Source organism: Vanellus vanellus (assembly GCF_965231255.1).
Source record: "Vanellus vanellus genome assembly, chromosome: 22".
In the NCBI taxonomy this organism is placed as follows: domain Eukaryota; kingdom Metazoa; phylum Chordata; class Aves; order Charadriiformes; family Charadriidae; genus Vanellus; species Vanellus vanellus.
In genome coordinates, this window is record NC_138927.1 from 2,096,329 (window position 1) to 2,123,585 (window position 27,257).

At 53.4% G+C, this 27,257-nt stretch overlaps 3 protein-coding genes across 3 annotated transcripts; 2 read left to right on the forward strand and 1 right to left on the reverse strand.

Moving 5' to 3' along the window:
* Window positions 1-512: 512 nt before the first annotated feature.
* LOC309680546 (cAMP-dependent protein kinase inhibitor beta-like) lies at window positions 513-819 on the forward strand (the record flags this gene model as incomplete). Its single annotated transcript, XM_082494191.1, has 2 exons — window positions 513-657; window positions 737-819. The coding sequence occupies 2 exons, from the start codon at window positions 513-515 to the stop codon at window positions 817-819; spliced, it is 228 nt and encodes a 75-aa protein (XP_082350317.1).
* A 4,946-nt stretch (window positions 820-5,765) lies between these two features.
* FABP3 (fatty acid binding protein 3) lies at window positions 5,766-9,576 on the forward strand. The gene is made up of 4 exons (XM_082494207.1): window positions 5,766-5,954; window positions 6,680-6,852; window positions 9,038-9,139; window positions 9,259-9,576. The coding sequence occupies exons 1-4, from the start codon at window positions 5,882-5,884 to the stop codon at window positions 9,310-9,312; spliced, it is 402 nt and encodes a 133-aa protein (XP_082350333.1). The 5' UTR covers window positions 5,766-5,881; the 3' UTR covers window positions 9,313-9,576.
* A 1,006-nt stretch (window positions 9,577-10,582) lies between these two features.
* Window positions 10,583-27,116, reverse strand: ZCCHC17 (zinc finger CCHC-type containing 17). The gene is made up of 8 exons (XM_082494354.1): window positions 26,940-27,116; window positions 26,651-26,755; window positions 26,042-26,099; window positions 24,498-24,598; window positions 22,757-22,848; window positions 21,890-21,990; window positions 20,472-20,620; window positions 10,583-11,403 (listed from the first exon to the last, which is right to left on the reverse strand). Exons 2-8 carry the CDS (start codon window positions 26,690-26,692, stop codon window positions 11,224-11,226), a joined length of 723 nt encoding a protein of 240 aa, XP_082350480.1. The 5' UTR covers window positions 26,693-26,755; window positions 26,940-27,116; the 3' UTR covers window positions 10,583-11,223.
* Window positions 27,117-27,257: the final 141 nt, after the last annotated feature.

The following is a 27,257-nucleotide window of genomic DNA, read 5'->3' on the forward strand; positions in this document are numbered from 1 at the left end:
CCCCCCACCCCCACCCCAGGTCGGAGCCGGAGGGGACCCAGCCCGGAGCATCCGTCACCCACAAGGTCCCTCGCTGGCTGGGAGACATCGGGAGTGGGAACCGCCAGGTCGGGGAGCGGAGCGGGACGCTGGGCACGGGGGAGACGCAGCGCCAGGCCAGGCTGGAGGGTGCCCGGTAAGGCTGCTCGGCGTGCGGGAGGGTGCTGGTGGGACCCCTGCGGACCCCCCCCTCTTCTTCCATGATGCTGTGAGCAGCGAAGATCGCAGCCCCCGGAGGTGCCAGCCCTGGGGACGGGGGTGTCCCCTGCCTTCGCTCCTGGAGATCCTGCCTTCAGGGTGGGCAGAGGGGCTCGTAGAGGGGTCAGCCCCACTCCCCGGGGAATCCGTGGGGAGGGGATGGATGCTGCCTGCCCTGGACCACAGCATCCTGCCTGGACCAAGAGCCGGGGCTCCATTGCCCTCCGTGCTCAGCGGGGCTGACAAGGAGGGGACCGTGTCTCGCCAGGGTTAGCATGACCGAGGTGGAACCCGTGCTGGACTTCGCATCCTCCGGGAGAACGGGCCGGCGCAATGCCCTGCCCGACATCCTGGGCTCGCCGGCCGGTGTCAGCCCCTCCGACCTACCCCTCAAGCTGGCCGAGATGTCCCTGAGCGCAGGTAGGTGACGGACAAGACGGAAGACACCGGTGGAGCTGGCAGGAACGAAGGTGGCTCATACCCTCGTCTCTCCTGGCAGGCAGCTCCCAAGAGATGCAGTCGCCTTCGGCGGAGGTCCCCCCTCCGCAGCCCCCCAGCCCCGAGCTGAAGGACACGTCCTAACCCCGTTCCCAGGCTGGGGGGGGACATTGCTGACCAGCGGAGGCAAGAGGAGGCTGCGGAGCATCAGCCCGGCTTTCCTGGCCCGGCCGCAGTCCGCTGGGTTTTCCTCGGTGCTACGGCGGCGAGACCATGGGGCGTCGTCCCCCCACCGCCATGGGGGGGGACATCGCGTGGCGGGGACCTGCCGTGACGAAGGGGCGATTCCCACCCGCGCCCTGGGCGAGGACCCGGGAGGGGGGGGTGGGGTAGGGGGGGGTGAGGAATTTTTTGCCTCCCCCCCCCTCCCCAGGATTGGGGTTGGGGGGGGAAGGAATATTTTTCTTCTGGGGTATTTGGCAGAGCTGAGCGCAGGGGCTTCGCCGGGGGGGGTGGGAAAGGGAGGGCGGGGAGGGGGGGGGGACTTTCTCCTCGTCGCAGGAGCCACCCGCGGGTGTTTCTGGCTGAGTGTGATGTTCACTGTGATGTTTTGGGTACCACTCCGTCTCGTGGCCTTCCTTCCCGCCGCATCCAGGAGCCTTTCCCAAGAAGAAGCCGGGGGGGGGGGGGGGGGGGGGGGGGGGGGTGGAAGCACTACACAACCCCCACAGCCCCTAAGCAATGCCCCCCCCACACACCAGCAGCCCTTGCTGGGGGGTCCCACCATGGACTGGAGCACCCCAGGGTGGTCCCTGCCCCGTGGGTGTGGGGATCTCTGCTCCTTGTGTTTGTGTGTGTGTGTGTGTGTGTGTGTGTCCCACTGGCCCCGGGTCCCCGCGGGAGGATGGCACCTCTGCCTCTGGCGGGGGGCGGGGGGGGGATGACGGTGATTTCGGAGGGGGTGAACGGGGAGACGCCTCTTTGGGCATCCCCAGCCCCGCGCATCCCCCAAACCCTTCGTGCTGGGGTCACCCATGGGTCCCCAGGGCTGCACCCCCCACACACCCCACACACACCCCCACCCCCCGTATCCCCGGAGGGAACCCAGGGAGGGGGAAGCAGCAGCGCACGGGGCCAACCGGGTCCTGCCGCGCTTCGGGGATGCGCACGAAACGGAGTGGGGGATTTTTTCCAGGAGCTGGCCATGCTCCCCAAAATCCTCCGCTCCCGCCTGGTGGGACGGGGACCCTCCTGGCCGGGCACAGAGGGGCCGGGGAAGGCGAGGGGCTGGGAGGGATGTGGGGTACCCAAAATCCTGCCCAGGCTGAGGGCCAGTTTGCCAGCTCGGGGTTTGCTGCTGGGCGGAGTGGTTGGACGTTGGTGCTGGACCCGGTTCCATCATGGATGGTCACCTATAGCTGTCGCTGTGGGACCAGCAAATAAATCCCAAAGCCCGGGGGCCACTCTGGCCACCACCAGGGTGGTGACCGGGTCCAGGAGAGCACACGGGGCCGTGTCCAGCAGCACCCATCACCAGCACCCCAGGGTGGCCCTGGCCACCCCCAAGCTCTTGGGCAAGGAGACCGGCCACTCAGCCCATGGTGTGAAGACCAGTCCTGGTCGAGACGTAGTGTCGTGTGTGCATGAGCATCCATGTGCGTGGGCAGCCACGCGTGTGCGTGTGCACGGGCACCCACGGGCACGGGTGTCTGTGTGCATGGCTGCCTCTGTGCATGGAGCACCCACACGTGGGGGCGCCTTTGCGCGTCCGTGTGTGCGGGTGTCGTGCACATGGGTGTCACCGTGTGGGGTCGGCCATGTGTGTGGGTGATCCTGTTGGGTGGGTGTTCCTGTGGGTGAGTGTCCCTGCGTGTGGGAGCCCGTGTACACGTGTGTCTGTGGGTGTTCATGTGTGTCCGTGTGCACGGGTGCTCCTGCGCATGTGCGTGTTGAGTCTCCATCAGCATGGGCGGCTCTGTCCATGGGTGCTCCTCTGGGTGGGTGTCCGTGTGCGTGGGTGTCCGTGCGTGTGGGTGTCCATGTGCGTGGGCAGCTGTGTACATGGGTGTCTGTGCATGTGGGTGTCCATGTGTGTGGGTGTCTGTGTGCGTGGGCAGTCGTGTGTGTGCGTGTCTGTGTGTGTGGGTGTCCGTGTGCATGGGCAGCTGTGTGCATGTGTGTCCGTGTGTGTGGGTGTCCATGTGCGTGAGTGTCCATGTGTGGGGGCAGCCATGTGCGTGGGTGTCCATGTGCATGAGTGTCTGTGTGTGTGGGTGTCCGTGTGTGGGGGTGTCCATGTGTGCAGGTGTCCATGTGTATGGGCAGCCATGTGTGTGGGCATCCATGTGCGTGCTGAGTCTCCATCAGCATGGGTGGCTCTGTCCGTGGGTGCTCCTGTGGGTGGGCAGCCGTGTGCGTGGGTGTCTGTGTGCGTGGGTGTCCATGTGCCTGGGTGTCCACGTGTATGGGCATCCGTGCGTGCGGGTGTCTGTGTGTGCAGGCAGCCGTGCACATGGGTGTTCATGTACATGTGTGTCCATGTGCACGGGTGCTCCTGTGCATGGGCATCCATGTGCGTGTTGAGTCTCCATCAGCATGGGTGGCTCTGTGCATGGGTGCTCCTGTGGGTGGGTGTCCGTGTGCGTGGGTGTCCATGTGCGTGGGTGTCCGTGTGCGTGGGCAGCTGTGTGCATGTGTGCCCGTGTGCGTGGGTGTCCATGTGCGTGGGCAGCCGTGTGCATGTATGTCCGTGTGCGTGTCTGTGTGCGTGGGTGTCCGTGCACACGGGTGTCCGTGTGTATGGGCAGCTGTGTGCGTGAGTGTCTGTTTGTGTGGGTGTCCATGTGCGTGGGCAGCTGTGTGCGTGGATGTCCGTGTGCATGAGTGTCCGTGTGTGTGGGCAGCCGTGTGTGTGGGCAGCCGTGTGTGTGGGTGTCCGTGTGCGTGGGTGTTCATGTACATGTGTGTCCATGTGCACGGGTGCTCCTGTGCATGGGCATCCATGTGTGTGTTGAGTCTCCATCAGCATGGGTGGCTCTGTGCATGGGTGCTCCTGTGGGTGGGCGTCCATGTGCGTGGGTGTCCGTGTGCGTGGGTGTCCGTGTGCGTGGGCAGCCACGCGTGTGGTGGGTTTCTGTGAGCATGGCTGTCTGTGTCCATGGGTGTTCCGGTGGGTTGGTGGGTGTCTTAATGCGTGAGTGCCCCTGCGTGTGGGTGTCCATGTGGGTGGGTGTCCACGTGTATGGGCAGCTGCGTGCATACGTTTTCATGCGCGTAGGTGTCTGTGTGCGTGGGTGCTGGTGCGCGTGGGCACCCATGTGCGCGGTGGGGCTCTGTAAACATGGGCGTCCTCATGCACGGGAGCTGCTCCTGTGGGTGGGTGTCCATGTGCGGGGGTGTCTGGGAGGGGGTGTTGCTGTGGGTGGCTGTGCGCCCGCGTGGGTGTCCATGCGTGTGGATGCTCCTGTGGGTGGGTGTCCAAGTGCACGGGCAGCCGTGTGCATGCGTGTTCACGTGCACGGGTACCCGTGTGCATGGCGGGTGTCTGCCAGCATGGGTGACAACGGGCGTGCGTCCCCCTCGAGACGAGCGTCACCGGGGGGGGGGGTGTGTCCCTGTGCGTGGGTGTACATGTGGATGGGTGTCCACGTGCACGGGCAGTCATACGTGGGAACGTCCACATGTCACGGTCGCACCATCTTGGGGGGAGCCTGGGAGCGCACGTGGGGACCAGGGCCGTGCAGATTTGGGACACCAACACCCAGGAAGGTGGGGGGGGGGACTGGGGACAGCCCCTGCCCTCTTTGTCCCCTCCAGGGCCATGCTGGTGGGTGGGAGCGGGGGCTCTGACTCCCCGGGGACTTGTTCAGGGAATAAATCATCCGTCTCTCCCTGGGGAGCCGTGTCCTGCGGGGTGTCCCAGCCGGGGCGGGGGGACCCCCATCCCATGGGGTCTGGTGCTTGTCCCCCCCTCTTGGGGACACGAGGCGAGGGGGTCCCGCTCGGAGGCAGTGCCGCAGGAGGAGGCTGAACACGAGCTCTCGGCTATTTTTGGGCATCTGCGATGACACCTTGGGGCCAGGGAGAGGGAGAAAGTGTCCCCGTGTCCCTCTCGGACCCGGTCATTTTGACCCAGACGTCCCCAAGATGGGGGGGTTGGACACTGTGACCACAGGGTTGGGGGACACCCGATCCCCCCGGCTGGGACCCTCCGCTGCCCAGGGATGGGGGCAGGCGGAGGCACGTCCCCAGGGAGCCAGGGGGCAGGGGACACCGAATCCCATGGCCACAAGTGACCCCCGGTGTGCTGGGAAGGGACCGGGGGACACGCTGGCCCTGACCCCACTGCCACCGGAGCCCGAAGCGAGGGAGGATGTTTGGGGGGGCACATGCTGTGGGTCACATGGCTCCGCGGCTGTCCTTGTCCCCAGTGTCACACACACAGAGCATCACTGGGGGGATGCTTGTGTGTCCCCACAGCCACAGGGCAGGGACAGGGTCACACGTGTGTCCCCCCACACACACACAGGGCCAGGACAGGGTCACACATGTCCCCACACTCCCCTGGATGCCTGACACCCCACCCCCCCCCCCCGGTACTTGCTGCTCCCTGTGCCTCAGTTTCCCCAGCTCAGTTTCCCTGTCCCCAGGACACGTTCCCCTGAAGGACACTGCCATTGCTGGTGTCCCCCGGTCCTGATAGTGCCCCACCACCCACAGACCACGGGCAGCACCTTTTGTCCCCCCCCCCTCCTTGGGGCTGCCATGGGGTGGGCACACGCCCGCTGTGCCCAGCTCTGCCCTGCCTCAGTTTCCCCATATCCTGCACCCTTTGGCCACCCCAGCACCGCCGGTGCAGAGACCATACACAACTCATGACACAATTGACCCACTCTGCTCTCCCCATCTTTGACCCGACCCAACTTGACCCTCCGCGACCAGGGGGGCTGGGCAGAGGTTGGTGGCCGATGACGGGTGACAGGGTGGCCGGGGCTGAGGTGGCCGCTGGCAGCGCTGCCGAGAAGTATTTCTGGAGCGCGGTTGTGCTCTTTCCAATCATGTGATGAGGACATTATTTAAGGCGGCTGCGAGGCCGGCAGGCAGCTGCGAGCTGGGCGGTGCGGTGCCACGCTCACAGCTCGCCGGACCCCCCCATACACGTGTGTCGCTGTGTGTGTGTATCCCCCCCCTCCCGCACCCCCCCACCATGGTCGACGCCTTCGTGGGCACCTGGAAGCTGGTGGATACGGCCAATTTCGATGAGTACATGAAGGCATTGGGTGAGTGGGGGGGGGGGGGGGGGGGGGCTGCGGGGGAGGAGGGATGGAGTCAGGACATCACCCCCTTTTTTTTTTTTCCTACCCCCCCATTTGCCTGGCAGAGCCCCCCCTGCCCACCATGGAGCTGGGGGGGCTGCAGGCAGTGGGGGGATCGCTGCTGCCTGGGTGGGGTGGTTTCGGGGGGGGGCTCTGGGGCTTTTTCCCCGGGGGTTTGGGCTGGGTTGAGGGGGTGTCATCCATCACCTGCCCCCCCGGGGTCATCCCTTGGTGGGGGGAGGGGATGCCCCCGCCGGGAGAGTGGGTAGGGAGCTGCCGGGGACCCCTCCAGCCTCCATCCCCCCTCCCCCAAGCCCCCCATCACCCACCCCCCTGCAGCTCCTGCGCAGGGTGGGTCCCCCACCCAAGAGCAGTCAGAGGGGGGGGTGACACCGGTGTCCCCCCACCCCACCCAGCCCTGGAGCTGGTGGGTGCTGGTGCAGGATCCGTCCCCGAGCAACGGCAGCGCTCCCAGGCTCCCCGTCCCTGCTCCCGCCCCGGACCCCCCACAGCGCGGTGGGCACAGACGGGATACCCCAGGACCATGGGTGGAGAGCGGTTTTGAGGGTCACCCCCCAACACCATGGGGAAGAAGAGCCCCAGGGTGAAGCCTGCAGGGACTGGGGGCTGACGGCCACATCCTGCCCCTCCACGCACCCTCAGCCCCCCAAAACCCTTCTGCCCCACAGGCGTGGGCTTCGCCACGCGGCAGATGGCCGGTCTCACCAAACCCACCACCATCATCGAGGTGGCGGGTGACAAGATCACCGTGAAGACCCAAAGCACCTTCAAGAACACGGAGATCAGCTTCAAGCTGGGCGAGGAGTTCGATGAGACCACGGCGGACGACAGGCACGTCAAGGTGAGCCCCCAGCGCCTGCCCCCCCCCCCCCCCCCCCATTCCCGCATCGGACCCCCCATAAAGGGTTTGTGGGGTCTATTGGATCCCACCTTCAGCTCTCGGCTCTGAGGCTCCATCCCTTTTGCCTCTGGAAGGGTAAAGCCGCTTTGCCCGCTGGGGCTGGTGCTCAAGCCTGGTCTCACCCAGCCATCCCCCCCTCCCCTCGCCCCCATTTCGCAGCTGGGATTTCCCCCCGGGGACCAGCACGGGGCCCCACCGGAGCTGCTGGGAAGGTTGTGCAAGAAGCAGACTTGCAAACACCAACTGCCCGCCCAGGGACTTGCTCAAGAAGAGGCGAGAGGAACGTGGTGGGGTGGCAGCGAGCGTTATCCCCGCTGTGGGCAGGGAGAGGGACACGAGACCCACTTTTTGAGCCCCCTCTTCGCCTGCCCTCCAAAGCAGGCAGCTCTGCAGGGAGGGAGCGGCTGGGCAATCCTGCCTGGCCGATGCCTCCCCAGGGGCTGATGCCTCCTCAGGGGGGTCCCTGGGGGGGGCCAATACCTCCACGGTTGGGCTGTTCCTACTCATAAGAGCAAGGAAAAAAGGCTTTGAGAGGAGTCAGAGCTTCTCTCATGGCTTCTCCCATTCTACAGACGCATTCCTTTGCAGGACTGATCCAGCCCCTGCTGTTTCCCAGTTTCCCAGCTGCCGTGCACCATTAAATACACCACGCATGGAGCAGCTGGCAGCCCCCCGCCTGGCCTGGGGCAGGGGGGGGAACCTCGAGGATCCTTGGATCAAAAAAACCCCTTCCCAGCCCTGAAGCAGCGAGCGCGAGGGCTGGATGCAAAAGCGAGCATGGGCTGAAATGGGGCGAAGTGCGAGCAAGGCGGCAGTGCCGGGCAGACGCAGGGCAGCGCGTCCCTGCCTGCAGTGCTGCCGCCGCTCGGATCCGCCGGAGCTGGTGGAAACTATGTTCAAAGGGGACGTGTGACCCGCCACCAGCTCCTGCCTGCAGCCCAGGGACGTGCCCTTCAGGTGGCCCTCGGATGGTGGCCAGAGGGCACACAACAGGGCAGCAGGGCCGGGGTGGCTGTCTGAGCCATGTGGCAAAGGAGGATCTGCCATGCTATGGGGTATGCCGAGTCGTGGGGCACCCAGGAGGTGTGGGGTCCAGGGTTGTGGGGCACCCAAGCAGCGCAGGGAGACAAGTTGTGGAGAGACCCAAGGTGCGCGGAGACTGTGGATGTGGGGCACCCGAGCTCCTGGGGCACCAGAGCAGTGGGGATATCCCCGCTGTGGGAAGACCTGATCTCTGGGGGGGAAAGACCCTGAACCATGGGGGACACCCAAGCACTGCGGAGACCTGGGCTGTGGAGCCACCTGAGCTATGAGGGCACCCAAATTGTGGGGAGATTGAAACTATGGAGGCACCCAAGCTGTGAGGAGCACCAAACTGATGGGGACCCCCCCAGCCATGGGAGGTCCCAACCCATGGGACCCCCAAGCCGTGGGGAGACGCAAGCTGCAGAGGCACCCGAGGGGCAGCACCCAGCTCTCGAGGAGCTGGGTGGGGGGCGCAGGGCAGGATGGGGGCAGGCAGTGGGTGCCGCTGCCTGTCCCAGCCCGCTGTCACACTAACCTTGGCACCGGCCGGGCTTTTGGGGCTGAGTCAACAGCAGCAGCTGTGCAAACAGCAGCCCTGGTGAGCAGAGGCATGTTTGTCGGATCAGCCCCTCCAAAAACCCTTACCGGGCCCTCTGGTTTAAAGCACCGATACCTGCCCCACCTCTTTGATCCCCTCCAGTTCCGGAGCCAAGCTGTACTTGGGAGCAGCCAGGATCAAGTCCTGGTGGCCCTGGAGTGGGATGCAGCCTTGGGCAGGGCTCCCTGTGCTGGCCCTGGGTCAGAGAGGGCAAGGTCACCGTGACGGTGGCCACGGTGGGGTCACTGAGGGGCAGCCAAGGCCACGACCCAGCCAGTGACCAGAGTGGGATCCAGCCTGTGAACTGGGCTGATAAAGCCAGGTGGGATGCTGCCAGATGGGCATCCCAAGGGTGGCACCCACTGCCTGACCTCAAGCACCGTGGGGCTCCAGGGCGAGCACAAAGGACAGCCAGCATTGTCCCCTCCAAGGGACAAAGCCCCCCAGAGCGGAGAAACCCCAGGGAGGAGGGTAACAGCGGCTCTTGGTCTCTCCTTGCAGTCCGTGGTCACGCTGGATGGAGGCAAACTCGTCCACGTGCAGAAATGGGAGGGGAAGGAGACATCGCTGGTCCGGGAGCTGAAGGATGGGAAATTAGTTCTGGTAAGAAAATAGAAATGGTTTTAAAATGGGGGGGGGAGGTGTTCAGCCCGGAACAGGGTGAGCTGGGAGCTGCACCAGCTCAGCACCACTGACCTCCCCACCGTCTCTTCTGCCACCAGACTCTCACCATGGGCAACGTCGTCTCCACCCGCACCTACGAGAAGGCGACATAAACGCCGTCCCCAGCTCTCCCCACCCATCACCTGGTGCCGCATTCACCCCCCGCATCGCCTCCATCCTCGCCCCACGCCGGGCACGGCTTGCCGTGGTCTCGGAGCCCGCTGCGCCCACCGGGGCTGCCTGCTGCCCCCGTCCCCATCGCCTCGTGGGGCTGCTTGGGGCTTGGGTGGTGGATTCGCGGTTTGGGGTTGTTTGGTTTTTTTTATTAATAATGGGAAAACCCACCTGGAAAAATAATAAAGGCCATGTTGTTACAACTCTGTGATCAGTTTACTTGCAAAAAGGCTTTTCTGGCACGTGCTCACCTGTAGTGTTGAGCCACGCAGGTCTCAGCCAGGCTGTGGGGAAGAGCACGGGGGTTAAATTCAGCCTAGGCAGCGATGGGGTTAAACTACCAGTGATCCCATCTCAGCCAGTTCTCGGAGCTGTGGAAATAAGAGTTTGTTATGGTTAGAAATGTGCTTTTCCAGGGGGAATATTAGTTTGCTCCCACAGTAGCTCAGTCATCCAGGATCCGTACACGCTCCATCCCAGCAAGAGCGATCTTTCCACCACCAGTACAGGCAGGCACTCTCTGCCAAAGCATCAGCTGACGGTGCACGCCCAGCAGCAGGCTGAGCCAGGAATCAAGGTCACAAGCACTTTATGTCTGGGTTTGGGAAGGGAACTGGCCCAAAAGGGGGACTCAGCCACATGAAACTGGGGTGAGCAGCACTGGAAAAGTCCAAGCGCAGGGAGGAGAGGCAGACTGCCTCCAGCAGCTCCAAGTTCTCCTCCTGCTACGCACACAGGCAGACGCCAGTCCCACTCGCTTCCAGAGGCACCAGGAGTGACTCAGCTCCCCTCATTCGGTACATCTACCCTGGCAGGGACGAGCTGCTCCCCGCAGACTTCCTCTGCGGTTGCTGCAGTCCAGAGTAACCCCGGACCCAGTGCGGGGCAGCCCAGCCATCCGCCATCCCTTCCCCCCCTTGACCTTCAGCTCCAGTTACAAGATTTATGCTCCGGTTGCTTCTTACCAGAAGGCACCAAGCTTCTCGTAGGGGTCACCTCAACACACACCCCCTTCTCACCCCAGGGAACCACTGAAAGCAGCCAAGATTTAAAAAAAAAAAAAAACGAAACCCAAAAAAGCCACAAACACACCACCCTTTAGTGTAAGTCACACCCCCTCCTTGCAGCTCGCCCTTTCTTTTCACTGCCCAAGACGAAGTGTGGAGCACACAAACGGAAAGACCCAGTACAAAGCACAACTGGAGATTGGAGAGATTTATTTTCCATCACTTACCAAGGCGGCAAACATACCACAGTTAATGTTTACTTAATATATCTCCACTCCCCCACTTGCTTCTTACTCTTCCACTCCCAATGTTTGCAGACAGGATGAATGAGGCTGGGGGAGAGTTTGCGATCCAAAGCCGAGGCTCTGCACCGGTACCAGCTGGGAGGACGTAGCCCCATCGCAGGGCCCAGCAACAACCACCCCTGTCCCCAAGCACTGTGTGGGGACGGGCAGGGAGAGCACGGCTGCGCACCTCCACAGGCAACTGGTCGGGGGCTGATGTCATGCAGGCTGGGCGCAGCTGGGCGCACTGGCCAGGGGAGCCGCCGAGCGCTGGCAGCTTCCCCGGTGAAACACGAGGCTACAGGATGAGAGAAGTGCCGACGAAGGGGTGTAATTAGCCGATTTTGGCAGGAGTGCCTACTGGTGGGAGAAAACGGCAGCCCGCGCCTAAGGTAACAGAGGACAACTTGTATCAGAGTCACCACCTGTAACACCACGCGCCGAGCGGTACTCTTAGGAGAGGGGAAACTCCTGGTCCCTGGAGCCGGTTCAGTTCTTCTCGCTCCTTGTGGTGTGCACCGGGGACTCTCAACACCAGTACCCCCACCTGCCTGCCCGCTCAATCCCGGGGCTTCTTCTTATGCTTCTTTTTCTTTTTCTTCTTCTGAGCCTTGCTGGGCTTCCCCGAATGCTTGCTCCTCTTGCTGGCCGGCTGAGCCCCATCGCTGTCTGAGTCCGAGCTGTCCGAGTCCGACTCAGAGGACTGCTTGTTCTTGTGCTTCTTTTTCTTTTTCTTCTCCTAGCAAATGAAGGAAAATAAATAATAAAAAACTTGCATGTGGAAAAATTATCACTTGAGCTCACCAGGGTAGTGAGACACTTTCGGTAATGAGCGCCTTGCAAACTGTGACAGGGGCGAGTCTGTTCCACCACAGAAGGTGCACACAGCACCAGTCAGGATTCTAACCACCGCTGTCGGTCCACAGCTGCACCAGGCAGGGTACAGCAGCTACCAGAGCATGGGGGTATCAAAATGTAAATCCAAGTCTGAAAACCATTAGCTAAATCACGAGAAGAGAGTCCTTGCCGTCCCTCCACGGTCAGAGCTCACTCCATTATTTAAGGCTATTCTTTATTAATAGAGATTGGCAGGATGAAGCCTTTTTGCCAACAAAATGCGTTTCTAAAATAGCCAGGCTGGACGTGAGCACCATCCCTGCTTCCCCACACCACCATCAGCCCACAGACTGCCAGGAAACGAACGCTGATGCGCTGGAGCACTAATGACAGCACATCCTTCTCCTTGCAGGAAAGCCTGAGCGATGCCAGTCAGAGTTTCTTGCAGCCGTCCCCGGAGGGGAGGCGGGATGAGGAAAGCGCCCTTTTGCAAGCAGTAACTCTTTGCACAATCTCAAAACAGATTACACACCCGCCTGCCCTCGCAGCTTGCCACCCTGGCAGAGGCCAGGGGCAGCACCGAGCCCCCCTGGGTTGGGTTTCTGCAAAGCCTTGAAGAAACAGCCACGCAGAGCTCGAGACCTGACATTTAGACGCAGAATAAGAACAGCTGGTGCTGGAATAAAGCTCGTAAGGAACTCTGCAAGGGATCTAAACCCTCCATTTTGAGGCATCTGACATTACCCAAGCGGAGATTACCCCGAGATCAGCGCTGCGGTACACCTTCCACTGGAATCACATCAGGCAGAGCATCCCAAAGCAGAGAAAGGCTATTTAATGCTGCAGTATAGCAATTTATGTATATTTAATTAGAAAGCAGTACTGGGGGAGAGGATCTGACCTGCCTGTGCTGGCAGTGCGCACAGCCCAGCTGCCAGCCCCGTTCCGCCCATCGCTTCCCCCCTCTTCCAGCAAGGAGCAGGAGAAACGCTGACCGCAGCTCTCGGGAGCCGGTCGTGCCCTCTGAGCGCCAGCGAGCCCAACGGCCGGGTACACCACCACCCTCCGGCCACAGCGGCCGGCGGAAGAGGCAGGCTGGGCAGCCAGCGCCGAGCCGAGCGGTCCCGGGGCCAGGAACGCAAGAGGCTCAGAAGGGATCAGCCGGAGTGGTCAGTTTTTGCGCACAAATAAGCAAACATCCCAGTCTGATCCCGGTTTAACTCACCTTTCTAATTCCCTGAATACCCACAAAATTACCGCATAGATCAACTCTCAGAACAAGATGGAAGTTTTATAATTATTTTAATATTTTGCATATGCTTAAGACAAAGCTTCAGTTTTCTGTCTTAGTCCAGCAACACTGGCCTCCAACAAGAATCCACCAGTTTCTCCCATGGCCACATCAACATCAAAGAGACACCTTCCCGTGCAAACAGCTATCGTGAATTTTCATTCTATTCATGGACATAAAGAGGACACAAGGAAAGAAGCAAAAGAGGGTTTCCTGAAGCCCCTGTGTGACTGCCTGCGAGAGACAGACACCACCAGTGAGGAACGCAGCCCAGTGAGTAAAGCTTGCTGCTTCGACTAAGCCATTTTTTAAGCGTTTGTGCTTAAAGCGAGCTTCACCTTCCCGGGTGATCCACGTGTGCTCACTGCTCTGGAACTGGAGCATCTTTCTTACAAGGAAAGGCTGAGGGACTTGGGGCTTTTTAGCCAGAAGACTGAGGGGGGATCAATCTTATCAATACTTATCAATCCTTCAAGGGCGGGTGCCGGGGGGATGGGAACAGTCTTTGTTCAGTGGTGCCCAGTGACAGGACAAGAGGGAACGGGCACAAACGTGACCATGGGCAGTTCCATCTCAACCTGAGGAGGGACTTCTCTCCTGTGCGGGTGGCAGAGCACTGGCACAGGCTGCCCGGGGGGGGGGGGGGGGGGGGGGGGGGGGAGTCTCCCCCTCTGGAGCCATTTCAAACCCACCTGAACGTGTCCTGTGCCACTGCTGGAGGTGCCCCTGCTCTGGCAGGGGGTGGGACTGGGGGAGCTCCAGAGGGCCCTTCCAGCCCTCACCAGTCTGGGATTCTATGTTGTCACACAACTGAGATGGCACAGCAGCACTGCAGCTGGGGTCAAAGGGAGCTCCCGAAGCAGACCATGAGCAAGGAGCCATGGCCGTGCTTCCTGTGCCGACCACCACCTCTGGAGGGCTGAGTTCTCTGTTAGCAGTGCTAACAAGTCTGCTGAACCTGCACCAACAGCTGGAGAAGCCCAGGGCATTCACTTCAACACATCACTGGACCAGGAAAAGGGCTCTTGGTAAGCCAGACAAAAAGCCGTATTTCCACCCCCCCACCCCCCCCCTAATTTAAAGAGGTTGAATGATGGCTTGTTCAGAACGTGACTGCGCACAGGCTTTGGGGAGCAGCACAACGGGAGACAGACAGCAGTCAAATGACAGCCCCAAACATAACACACAAACGTGTTTTACATTCCACTACGGAAAGGAGTGTAATGGGAGAAGCCTGGAGCCCCCAAGCCAACAATGCCACTTATTCTCTTTGCCAAGAGTGTTCCAAATGACCTCAAGGCCACCCTTGGGCTTGCAGAGAGTTTGACTGGGAGAGGTTTGCTGTAAGTCACCCCCGCCTTGGCAGGGCTGTTAGTGCCATGCACTCATTTCAGGAGGAAGTAGAAAGCAAGCCCAAGGGCACAATTACACCAGTCACAGGACTACAGGCAGGATGAGTCCTCGGGGAGGCCACCCTCTTGGCCAGCTGCTGTGGACATCCACAGCCAGTCTAGAAGCTAAGCCAAGGGAGAGAAAATGAACACACGATTAGATGAAGGGAACAGTGGCAATCAGCCACAGATACATGAGATACCTGTACAAAACCAGAAGGAGTGGTGTGGGCAAGTATTTCCACCTGCTCCAGCACAACCAGGTGCAGCACTGGGCTGGCCGTGGGGCTAAAGGTCTGAACCTAGTGCTGACACCAGCTTTGTGAGTCCGGCATGAGATACTCCCTTGAGCATCACAGATGTTGCCTAAGGCCTGTTATACATCCACCCCACCCAAGGGAAAAGAACAACCCTGGCTAGAAATGGATTGGAAAGCATCCACATAAAGAAAATTGGCTTCACAGAAGGAAGCCGAAGACACTGTAGCATTTGCATATTCACCCAGAGGACTCCAAGCTAAGAAACCAGCACTCACCTGTTCGAAACAAAAGCCAAAAGGAGCTGCTAAGCACAGGATGAAAAATGAGGCAAAGAAAGGGGAAAAAGATAATCCCTTGCGGTAACTGACTTTTACATCCCAACATCATCTGCTGTAGGCTTGGAGGTGCTCAGGTGGCTCACCAAGGCAGGCCAGCTCGTTAAAGCCAAGCCCATGCTGTATTTAGGTGTGCCTTAAGAGCAAGGGAACAGGGGGGCTGGTAGCCCCCCAGCACCACCCACAACCTTCCTCTGAAGGGTGAGTTTTCTTAAAATTGCTTGGGGAAAAGCATCCCAATGCAGAGAGCACAGAGAAGGCTGGGTCTCCCCCCTCCTCCCAAGAGACATTTCTTCCATTAACTTCCAGACAAGTGCAGTTTCCATATGAAGATTAATACACTGGCTTACGGGAAGACAAGCCGAGTCTGTCTACTTTTCATCTAAAACCAACATATTTTCCTGTAACAGTGGGGACACAAAAGGCCCAGCTAAAGACATCAATTTAGCATGGATTGTGCGTCGTAGCACCAGATACAGGCTATCAATTAGGGACAACAGAGCTGGTAGCTTATTTAATGTGAAACGGAACAACACTTTTAGGGAGGTGGACAAGCAAAGAAAACACTTGGCTTGGAGTTGAACATCAAGCAGAATCCTCTGGGACTCCAGGGAAGAGAGCAGAGGACTCCACACCTAGCAGACCCTGGGCAGGTATCAGTTTTCTACAGCTTCGCAACAGGACTATGATCACTGATGTCACCCAAAATTCGAGCGTCTACGTTTTTCTGTGAGATAATACCAGATTCACTTCAAAGTCCCCTACCCACAGACTAAGGGCAGAAGCAAATCATAACAGTCTTTAGAAGAGGAGGATGGTGAAGAGTTAAATCTTCTAGAGAAAGGGATGCAGCCAGGAGAATTTTCTCAAGCTTTTCCAGCCTGTGCACATGGTGAGAAAGTTTGACAAGACCTTAACAACTAACAGAGTCTCATTCCAGAGCTTGGGAAACTTTCTCAGCACGTGAAGGCTGAAGACAGGACAGGATGTCACACCAGTCCCTTCAGGATTACAAGGGAAATAAAAATACACACGTGGACATTGTGCTGGCTGAAGAAAAAGAAAAGAAAATCAACCAAACCTCAGTCTCCCCTTTTTGGGGGTTTCTAACAGGCAAACTGCTCACACCAACACGTAAGCAGCACCTTCAGTGCAGTACAGCAAGCACCACAGCATAAGCACACACTGGACTGCAAATACTGCAGGGAGCAAGCCAGCGACAGAAGAGCTTAACGTTTTCTGTAGCAGGAGGCAGTGCTGCTGCAAAATCATTCTGCACAAGCAGCATCCTTCTATTAGGCCACAGATTTCTTTAAACTCTTGCATCCCGGTACCAGGAGACACACACTCCACTGGTTACCAGTTGACTCACCATTGCATAAGCAGGAACGTTTCTCTAGTTTTTGGATCGTTTCTAGTTTTCGGATCAGAGAGGGCAGTGCCAAAGCAAAGGCCAGATTTCTGCCTCCGGCAACAGCAGCAAAGCCCTGCCGCACCCAGAGCTTCAAACTGGTCTCCAGAACCAATGGCTGCTGATGGATGAAGCTCAACTCAGCTTGCAGGCACACCCAGGCACTCCCACAAAACTGCAAACACTGCATTTGTGTAAACATTTTGAGCAGATTTTGCCCAAGCAGACTCCCACTGTAAAGAAGCAGTGGGCCAACAAGTATGAAGACCTGCACGTTACGGTTTCTTGCACATCCTGTCCAATTTATGTAACGATTACAACTCTACCAAAACAGAACAAACTCTCTCATTTACAAAACCCGTATTGGGAGCTGGCATGCAGAAGAGCAACTGCCAGGGCTAGAGCCTGATAGCACCGGTTCTCCTACTGCTCCAGTTACTTTTAGAAAGCTGACGCTAAGAGGGGACCACATGAGCGCACTGGGCTCTCTCCTGTCCTTTGTAAAGAAAGTTGCTCGGGGCTATGCTTTAAGAAAGTTACAACAGTTCATTCCTTCTAAAGGTATTTGATTTTGAGATAAGAGGGGAGTGTCCAGAAGTATAAATATTTTTCACCAGACCCTTTTGTGGAGTTATGGTCTTATTAGGAGACTTTACGTCTGCCCTTGTGAAAAATTAGAATGGATTTCCAGACACGCATCTTCCTGCATCACCGAGAGGTGCCCGTATTCCTTCTACAGTTTTTTAATTCTTAAAAAGAAAAAAAAAAAAAAAAACACAAAAGAAAAAAGTGAAATTCCACCACCCAATTTAATTCCAAACAAGATTCATCATGTAAGTCTAAAGGTATTACTGCATCCCTTGTTTGAGGATCAGTCGGCATTAATCTGATGAGAAGAATCCAGTCATTAAATCGATACAGCACAGTTCAGAAAAGCCCAGATAAGGACAATAAGAGAAGAGCATAGTGCGTGAAGAGCCGTGCCTTAAACTAATGCCATTTAAGAACTAGTAAAACAAGTACCAGCTACAAGTGAGGATGGATTAAGGCTTGATGAACTACAGGTCACTGAACAAACAACAATTAAGAAGGTGTGGTTTTTACATGAAGAGACAACATCTGCCTGGAAATCTTCTACATGGTGGGAGAAAGAGCAGCAAAGTCTGGCGAAAAACCATCACCATCACGTTTACTATGCAATTCCAAGGACCATCGCAAAACTGACCCAGGAATAAGTAAATTAATCAATGTATCTGAGCAGAAAATTGGATGCTTTTGTAGAGTTCAAATTAAAGGGTTATTCCTTCAGTTGAAATAGCAGATCTTTTCTTGAAAGACACACAGGAGAGAAAAATTGGAAGGGTCCATTTCTTCTCAGCACGCTTCCCTCCCACACAAGCTCAGCACAGGCACGCTGCCGCATTCCCATAGGAGCTCCCTCACCCTGCGACCCAAAGAGTAAAAGTGAAAGGGATGCAGCTCTGTGCCTGCGCAGCTGCCAGTGACTCCTCAGAAGATCTCCAGTACTTCCGCGCAGCACTGCACCAGCAGCATCCCTGCTTCTCCCTCAAGTTGCTTATTTTCTCAGGGATTACAGGAGGCAGGACAGCGCTCTCATGTGCAGAGCACTAACAGGGTGATCTGTCACTAGAAAGACTTGTGCCCTCGGTCACACCAGAAGCCTGGGCCAGCGCAGACACCTAAAGCCTCGAGCTGTCTTACTCCTGTAAATGCTGTGGGGCTCAGACAGGAGGAAAGCGAGGAACCACTGGGAAGAAAAGCCAAGAAAAAAAGGGAGTGAGGACCCCAGAGACTCTCTGTAAGGACAGGAGTCTCTGGGGAGAGTGAAGAGCACCCAGGAACTGCCAGGAAGCATCAGATCAAGGAAACGGAAAATGTTGATCATGAACAACCAGAAACATTAATACCATTGCTATGACACTAAATGGATGCTCGGTAGATAGCAGTTCCCTATATACTCATTTAAAAATATAAGCTCTGCATTTATGTTACAAACATGAGATGAGATGGGGTCAGCAAGGCAATTGTTACTAGGTAGATTGAGCTATTTCTACTTTGTGTAAATCCCTGCGGGACTCCAGGCAAGCAGGGAAGCACACGGTGGCTCCCAGACAAGATCACAGCAGGCACTAGAGACAACAAGGGAGCTATTCATTTCCAGGATCCCACATCCTGCCTCCAAAAAGCTCAAAGTTTCATTTTCCAGCACTGGAAAACATCTGAAAACTTTTGATCTCCTCCTTGAGAAGGGAGGAAGATCAAAAGAACAAGCAAGATTTAAAGGAAGGCTGTTAATCTGCAGGCCCCCCAAAAAATTAGTGACCCACATATCCTGTAGTCTCAGCAGGGCAAGACTCCACAGGGACTCCCCACCCCAAAGGATGGTCACTGATATGATAATGAGCTGTTTGTGCACCTCTTAGTGTAATTTTTCCCCACAGCATTTAAATAACACTTACAGGAGCCTTTACTAGACAAACCATTGTCACTGCTAGAGGGAAGAGAACCCGAGGCAGGAGAAGCCAGCCCCGCTGGGGTATTACCGATGGCCTGCCCTCACTCTGCTCCATGGCAAGAGAGAAGCCCAACGTCTGGAGTCCAGAAAGGTCAGAGTCGCAGTTAGCCCGGGATCTGAGAGATGACTCGGTTCAATCGCGTGCTTCCGAGATCAGAATAGAAAGAAGAGTACATCTATTTTCTATCGCAGCATAACAACACTCAGCAGACGAGTCCAAGACATTCTTGAGTAAGAGCCTATGTAGCGGGGAAGCAATGCACATCTTGGGATGGAACCATGCAACAGGATCTACAGTCAAGAGAGATCCCGTTTCCGCTACTGGATCAGCTATCCAGAGGCTTACCGGGCAAGCAAGAACTGCAGACTAGAAATCGAATTAACGCTAACTTCATTTTGTACTGACTGTAGGGCAGAAACAATTATACCACAGGGCAGAGACTAACACAAGGAAAGTCATGACACACCTGACTGCTACCCTAGTGCAGTGGCCACCTACAATCCCACAAACAGCCCCAGCTACTCCTCTCATTTAAATAAGAGTACAAAGTGCCATAAACCAGATTACCAGTGAAAAACGTGACTGGAAGCGAGACTTGAGCTACACCAGTGTCACTCTGGACTGCTCTGAGCGCTGCCATCAAAACAGACTCCTCTGTTCCCTGTTGCCAGCATCTGCAGTCTCTCCTACTAGCACTAGTACTGGTGCAACTCCACAGTGAGCCTGGGAGAACTGAATCCTCAGAAGTTAGTTCTCACTATGCAATTGTTGACACCATCCTTGTCCCTCTCCTGTGAAAAGGAAATCCACCACTCTTCCTGCCTGTTGCCCCTCTCCAGGGATACACACAGGCCACAGAGCTGGAGTGAGAAAGGAAAAAAAAAGAAAGAAAAAAAAAAAAAAAAAAGGCTTTGGAAGTGTAATTAAAGTTGGAGTCCAGTTGTGAAGGGGCAGACGAAACAGTTTATTTACTGAAGTCTAGAATTGGAATACTCATTGCTGTATAAACAGACTGACCACCAAACACTCCCATTTTGGATTCAGGTCTCCCCCACATTTTACAGCAGCATGCTCTGAAGCCAGAGTTCAAACACTGGACATAAAAGGTCTCTTATCTCTTGACATTTTCACATCGACAAAAATTGCTTTAGAGCCTGGAAATGGAGTACTCTCCCTGTGCAAATACAACCAGCTATTTTCCTCTGGCATGTGCAGATAAGCCTAGTTCACATCACACTGACTGGGTCAGGATACCCCCTGGAGCAAGGCAGCAGGGCATTTAGTGCAGATGAAAGAAAGGTGTCAGGGCAAGAGCAGAGAGGAGGGAGGGGAAAGAGGGTTATTGGCAAGAATCACAGAAATTCAGGAAACTGAAGCAATTTCTATACAGCCTCACAAAGACCAGGTCAAAAAAAAACAAAAAACAAAACAACCAAACAAACAATAAAACAACAAAACAACAAAACCACCAAACTCTTTTCTCACTGTAAGGAATATCTTTTGAGGACTGTGCATTATAGGACAAAAGACAATTTAACAAGAATACAGGGAGAAAGTATAAGAATTACTAAAAAGTCCACAGAGGAGATTCCTGGTTTTGCTACAGAACTTGCACAACACTGAGCCACTTTCTCAGCCCAGAACCAGTCACTCATAACCACGTTGCTGTAGTAGATCGCAGACGTAACTATAGAGAATAAATTATCTGGCTCACTTTTCCAGGCCAGCAGCAGGGCACTGCGTACCTTTTTCCTTTTCTTTGAAGAATCGTCAGTCAGGCTCGTCTTTTTATCTCTTTCGTATGCTGCTGCTGCCACCTCCTCTTCCTCCTCTTCTGGAATGAGGCTATATTTGGTACCTCCAGGCTGCACGAAACACTCCTTGGCAAAATGACCTGTAAAATAGTGTTTGAAGGAGCAACCCACCCACCTTTTTTTTTTTTTTCTTAAAAAACTGCAATTCAGACACCTGAAGTGCCATCAATGATCTTTTTATTATTAGTCACAGTAAGAGAATCTACACTGTATTTTTTTGTCCTAGCATTTCAGCTAGTTTAACGTGCGCTGATTAAACAAGCCAGGGGAGCAAACGCAACCCAGGGCATTCTGGAAAGATTAGTTAGGCAAAAAACTAAGACACTTGTGTCTGAACAGGGCAACTGGTAGAAACATGTCTACGCAATGGCTTAAACAGCATGGAAAAGTATACGGGAAAGGGAGTAAATTGGTGTGACAAGCACCTGGTAAATGAGACCAAAGCCACAAACATAGAGGAAATCGGCTCATTCTGGTTCTAGCCTTTCTACTCTGGAGACATCAAATCTGACCTATGAACAGTCATAGCGGAAGCTGCAGATAGATAGCATCTGCCTGCCTGTTATGAGTAGACATCATCATTAAAAATCAGACTGGAAATACGCAGAATCCAGCTTAAAGTTTTGGGGATTGTTTAAAATGGTATTTTAAAGATTGGTATCTACCACTACAGAGAACCATATTCATTATTAACCTTCTCCAGATTAGCATTAACTCCAGCTTAACTATTTATGGCTAAATAACATAAAACAAGTAGGGTACAGCAAAAACTCCCATGTACAAAAAACTACTGTATGCCTCAGCAACTTGCAGAAAGCTACTGAAAAGGCATCACATAAGAGAACTTCATATTGCTGAACTAGGCAAAACACAAACATTTCACCAGGTTAAAACAAAACAAAACGCTTGTTTTCAGCTCTAAAACACTGCTCACAAGCTAACATAGCGTTCCCAACAACCCATCAGTAGTTTCCACTGATCTTTCTTCAGAATTACATGATTTCTTAAAATGCAAAACTGGAACAAGACCTTAGCTATGACTTATTAACAGAAATACTGCAAGAAGGGAATTTGTACTGAACCTGCACTCAGTAAGAGGGTTCTTCACAGGAAGCTCAAAGGGATGTAATTTTAAGAAACAAACCTTTATAAAAGAATATCAGTTAAGTCTTTCCTTTTTGTAACAAGTGATAGAAAATGTAGTTCTCCTCTAAGAGAGACATGTGGAAGCAAAATTCAGTCCTTATACACAACCATGAGACAGATGTCAATACAATCCTATCTACAGGTCACTACCTGGTTAGACCGAGGCTACATCAAAAGAACAAGACAACACTGCATGAACGTACCTTTGCAACCACATTTCTTGCACACAGTGTTCAAGACAGCTTCAAGCGTGATCTTCTGACTAGTATAGTCTCTGAACATGCGTTTTTTCCTCTCATCCTGACTGCAAAGAGAAGGACAGTTCCATTTTCAATCCACTCTCATCATTAACCCTGTATATTTATAAAGACACAACCTAAACACAAGTTCTTTTTCAAATGTTGCTCTAAAAACACCACTTAATCAGCTAAACCAATGAATGAAGCTGACCAACCAACTGCTCATTAGAATAAACCACATTGTTAAGAGCATAATACCTGTCATTTCTACTTTTAAGATTAACTGAGCACTCTCTACACAAAGCAGACAAATGCGGGGAGCTGTACTTACGTCCTTACACAAACATCTGTATTTTGTATGTGATTAGACACACATATATATACTTGCCCAGTATGAAAATAAAGCAATTTTATTTGACTTGATAGAGATACAACCAAAAAAAGAAAGGTAGACAAGGAAGCTCTGAAACATCCAAGCAGTTAAGATTTGATTTCGTAGTATGCAAAAGCGAGACAAATCCCCAGCTGGAATGAACAGTCCTTCCAGCACAAGCACACGGCCATCACAACGCAGGAATGAAAATCTGGCTGTGGTGTGAAGGGCTTGAACTCCCTGCAGCCCTCCACCTGCTCCTGCCTGCCTCCGGGCAGCAAAACCAAGGGAGTGCCTTCAATCAACCCTTCAGCTCTCAGGAAGAGCTCCTCTCACCCTCCAAAGGAGGGGGGACCTAGAGAATAAGTATGGCAGGAAAGCCAGGGATGCAAGGCAGGGAAAGGCAGGCAGTAGCAACCTGTCTGATCTGTTATATTCTGCTCAGTAGATTTACCTACTCAAGAGAAACATTGTTGGGATCGAGGTCTTTTCCTGTGCCTTGGTTAACAACCTTCATGGAGAGGGAAAGCTTCAGTTTGTCATCTTTCATCTGAAAGAGAAAGACTTGGAATGAGAAGAATAAATGACAATGATGTTAATCAATACACCGTGTCTGGAGGCCTATAGAGAAGGAAGGAAACCGTCAGACAGCAAAGAGCAGCACTACAAAAGACACTACATGAAAGTGCTTTTCTTCTATTATTTCGTAGCTGCATTTACATTTTAGAGTATTTTAGCTAATGAAATAGCTTCTGTTAAGCAGCTATCTCAGTAATAAGACAAGATCAAACTATAGGTCCGTCCAGGTTAATATTCTGCTTTCGATGTAACCAAACCCGAGTGCATCTTTGGAAGCTTTGTTGTAATTCTCAAATCATCCACTCCCAAGGCAGTTCCCCCTGGACCAGTACTTTGGCCAACTTGCATCCTGAAAAAGAAAACTTGATATCCTTCTTTTAGTCTCCTAAAAAGATTGAACTAGGAGATATTTTCAGTATCTCTGTTAAGGTCTTACTCTTTTCTGAATCCTAGTATGTCCTTGATTGCCACATTATTGCTTTAGAAGCAAGCTTTTTTAAGCTTTTCTTGGAACTTTCTGCTTTTTCACCAATGCTGCTATCGAAGGTATTTCTGTTTTGTCTATGACATTTATATAGTCATTAGCAGGCAATCTAACAATGAACTCTTCCGCTGTCCACCTCTCCAAGGTGCTTCTGCCCCTTGTCTCTACAGCAAAGAGGCCAGGAAGACAACAACTGTGTTCCAGATAAAGAAAACAGTGTCTTAATAAAAATTCACACAAACAAAATTTAAAAAAAAAAGCACACCACAGATGGCTAAAAAAAAAAAGCTGTTAAGTCTTTCATACAGTTTTTATACACTGTGTAAATAACACCAAGTTTCTCAGCCTATTTCCCTTATCTCACACAAAATGAATCCTTGTTTTGTACATCAACCCGATTATCTCTTTCTAAAAAACATGCAAAGCACTTATGGCCAAATCCTGTGTGTCTTTGAACTGAATCCTTCCACCTCGATCCCAACAAAATACAGTCAGCTTGCTTTGTTTCCGTGGCTCACCAAAGAAAGACTTCAGATTTTGTTTCAAGTAATCTTTAAATACAAACGATATGCTCATTGTCACATTTTCTGGAGAAGAAAAAGCAATGTAGATTATACAGGGGAAAAATGTATAATGCTTTTACTTCAAAAGAAACAAAAAGCCTCTGTATTTTCTCATAGGCATAATGCACTGCCATTGATACTTTCTTGAAATCAAACGAATAAAAATCTCAGCTTCTTCTAAGAACACGGCTGTCTCTAGAAACAGCTAATGAACTGTGTTTATATCAGCTCTTATCTTGCAATCCTCTCAAATTGCTCATTTAGCCACCAAATCACACAGTTAAGGTGATACAGCTGCAAAGGGGTGTGCAGGGGAAAAAAAAGGAAGCTTTTTGTTGCTTTTAAGCCAAAAGATTTTATGAAGTCCCTTTTTCTGAACTGCATTGTTGCAAGTCACAGAAGCCATGTGGCCAAAGTCACATCTGGGGGTAAAGAGAATTCACCCGTCTGTAAAACAGAGCCTGTAAGACCCCGACAAAGCGACAGCAACGCACAGCCTCTTTGTGCAGAAGTTCTCAGTGGTTTTGCAGTCTACTTCATCTACACAAGCACTAAAACAAGAATTAACAGTACCTCTTTTCCGATAAGCTTCACCCATACTTTGTCTCCAACATCTACTATCTCTGAGGGTTTATCCACGCGGCAGGAGGACATGTGAGTCCTATGGACAAGGCCTGGTCATGGTTTTGGAAGAGAAGAAAGGGGAAAAATAAAGACAAATCTCCACTGAATTTCAGTTTTGCCCTCTAGGACAGCAGTCTCCAAAGTGGGGTGGATGCAAGACTACCCTTTAGGGTGTGGGAAGAAATTTTTGTATCATTAATAAATAAAATAAATAAAAAAAAATAGTGCTTATTTTATCTTGAGCTCATCTTTCTTTAATTTCTGGTTTTGTGTATGTTTTAAAATGCACATAACATTAAGACAGTATTAGACGTATATAATTTATAAAACAATATACCCACATTGACGGGTGCGTGCTCAAAATTTTTTTTAACTGATAGGGTTAACTGATTTTAACTGACCACGCAGTGGGGGTACACAATCAAAAACGTTTGGAGACCACTACTCAGGGAGACAAGGAACACACTGAGCAGCTGCCCTAAGCAAAACTAGCCATTTCTTTCCTCCAGTACATTATGCAGGTGAGAATCAACTAGTTGCATCAATCAGACACTATAAGTTTATCAAGATCTGCTCCAAATTAACTCAGAAAAGCAAGTCGCCAAAGCAGCCTTTTCACTCAAAATATCAGACACCCATACAGAAAACTGTAGCAGGCACTAACACCTCTCCCTTCCTGCCCGTCCTTTGAGGCCACCCCAAGCACCAGAGAATAAAGAGCCCATTTCACGCATCAGCAGCACAATACTTTGCTGGCAAAGGCAAAAGCGTGAAACACCAAGGCTGCCCTGATCTCCCGTAACTGCAAGGTGACACAGCCCCAAGACTGTATTTTGAATTTGCACGAATGACACGCAGGCTACAGGGTTGCATAAGGGAGGATAAATACGGAAACACACCTTGCTGTTCAAGCTTGTATTTCAGGGCCCATTTGCGTCTCAAAGCAACTCCCCTCCAGCAGCCATGCTTCTGTCCAAAAACTGTTATTAGAACTGGCACTACAGTGACTGGGCACTTTAAGAGGAGAGCGGAGAAGGGATTATTTGTGGGCCTACCAGCACCTCACAGAACAGCCACCGTTTGTACTTGTGCTTCTTTTGTACAACTTTGTTTGACTGCAGGTTTCCCACAAACGTAGAAAGAGCTTTAAGTCAGCTTTTCTGGTTTATTTTTTTATTTGAGCTTTATTTGTATCAGTCATAATAGTAGTAAATTTGACAAATTATCTAACTGTAGAAAGTTTCTACAGTTTGTCCAATACCTCAAAATGATTCTCTAAAACATCCTGACACCCTCCAAATATTTTTGGTATTCATACAAACGTATTCTAAATACATTCTGAGAAACTCAATTTCTTCCTAATTTAGGAAAAAAAAACAACACATTTTTCTGAGGTTTTTCTAAAAGCTAGCAAGCATTTAATTCCGAGAACAACTGCTTGGCTTGAACACACTATCATGAAACAACATCTGAACAAAATAAGAGAAACAAACCTTGCTTCCTGCAGCCTGGAATTTTTATAAATGCCCCATAATCTGTCACTGTAGCAACCTGTGAAGAAAATCAATACAACACCTAAGGCAAAGCCCTTCACGAAACACTTGTTTATGAACCACAGGTTAGAATCACAGATTGGTTTGGGTTACAAGGGACCTTAAAGATCATCTCCTTCCAGTCCCCCCTGCCATGGGCAGGGACACCTTCCACTAGACCAGGCTGCTCAAAGCCCCGTCCAGTCTGGCCTTGAACACCCCCAGGGATGGACAAAAAGTCTACACAGATCTCCTGCTTTCCTTCATTTTTAGATTTCAAGGCAGGTCAGACCCTGCAATGGTTGAAACTCTGGAGCAGGTGTAGTCTGCCAACCGCTCCTATGTTAGTCAGATAAGTATCTTATACGTATATGCATACATATCTATACGTATGTATGTAAACACACAGACAGGCGTACACAGGCGTGTATTTATTTTCTACAGAACTGTCAGTTACCCAAACTGCCACTGAACTAAGCTGTGCCTAAAACAATAAAATAAGGAGACAAAGTGGCAGGTCACAGCCTGTAACACCTCCCGGGGCACGATGCCAGCAGCAGCCCCACGCACCTCTCCTTGGAAGATGGCGTAAAGCTCGGGCAGTGCCTCCATCCCTGCAGCCTTCGCTGGCTCCAGGCGAGAAAGGGTCCCAACACTGGCTGAATTGAGAGACACCTTGAAGAGAAATACTTAATTAACGCACGAAACCATCTGCGGCCAACCCTATTGGCAGCCAACGGCAAGGAATTAATTTGGACTGAGGCTGCAGCCCGGCACCGACCGCCCAGCGCCCCTAGGCGCCGGTCACAGGCGCCCCAACGCTCTCTGCCCGCACACCGCGGGGTTCCGCGGCTCTCACCGGCTCGGTGGGTCGGCTGGCCCGGCCCAGGGCCGGAGGCCGCGGAGCCGGTGCCCGCTGCGGGCCCAACCCGCGGAGGCGAGGCTGGAGGCCCCGGCCCGGCGGCCGCAGAGAAGCCGGGGCCCTTCAGCGCCCGGCGCGGCACCACTCAATCACCGCCATCATTCGCCCCCTCCGGCCGCCGCCATTTTGCTCCCTCCACACCCCCCCCACCTTGCGTCATCTCTTCACTCCGCCAGTCGTCGCGCGCAATGATGGCGAGTGGCAGCCCTCAGCCAATCAGCCCTACCCTTGCTAGGCCGAGCCCTCCCTGTGGCG

Excerpts from the sequence above, each read along its gene's own strand:
- FABP3 (XM_082494207.1), top strand. The coding sequence starts at position 5,882 with ATGGTCGACGCCTTCGTGGGCACCTGGAAGCTGGTGGATACGGCCAAT. Across the intron at positions 5,955-6,679 it reads TGAGTACATGAAGGCATTGG|GCGTGGGCTTCGCCACGCGG; the intron begins GTGAGTGGGGGG and ends TCTGCCCCACAG. Across the intron at positions 6,853-9,037 it reads CGGACGACAGGCACGTCAAG|TCCGTGGTCACGCTGGATGG; the intron begins GTGAGCCCCCAG and ends CTCTCCTTGCAG.
- ZCCHC17 (XM_082494354.1), bottom strand. The coding sequence starts at position 26,692 with ATGGAGGCACTGCCCGAGCTTTACGCCATCTTCCAAGGAGAG. Across the intron at positions 24,599-26,041 it reads TCCAGGCTGCAGGAAGCAAG|GCCTTGTCCATAGGACTCAC; the intron begins GTTTGTTTCTCT and ends AACCATGACCAG. Across the intron at positions 22,849-24,497 it reads TGAAGCTTATCGGAAAAGAG|ATGAAAGATGACAAACTGAA; the intron begins GTACTGTTAATT and ends TTTCTCTTTCAG.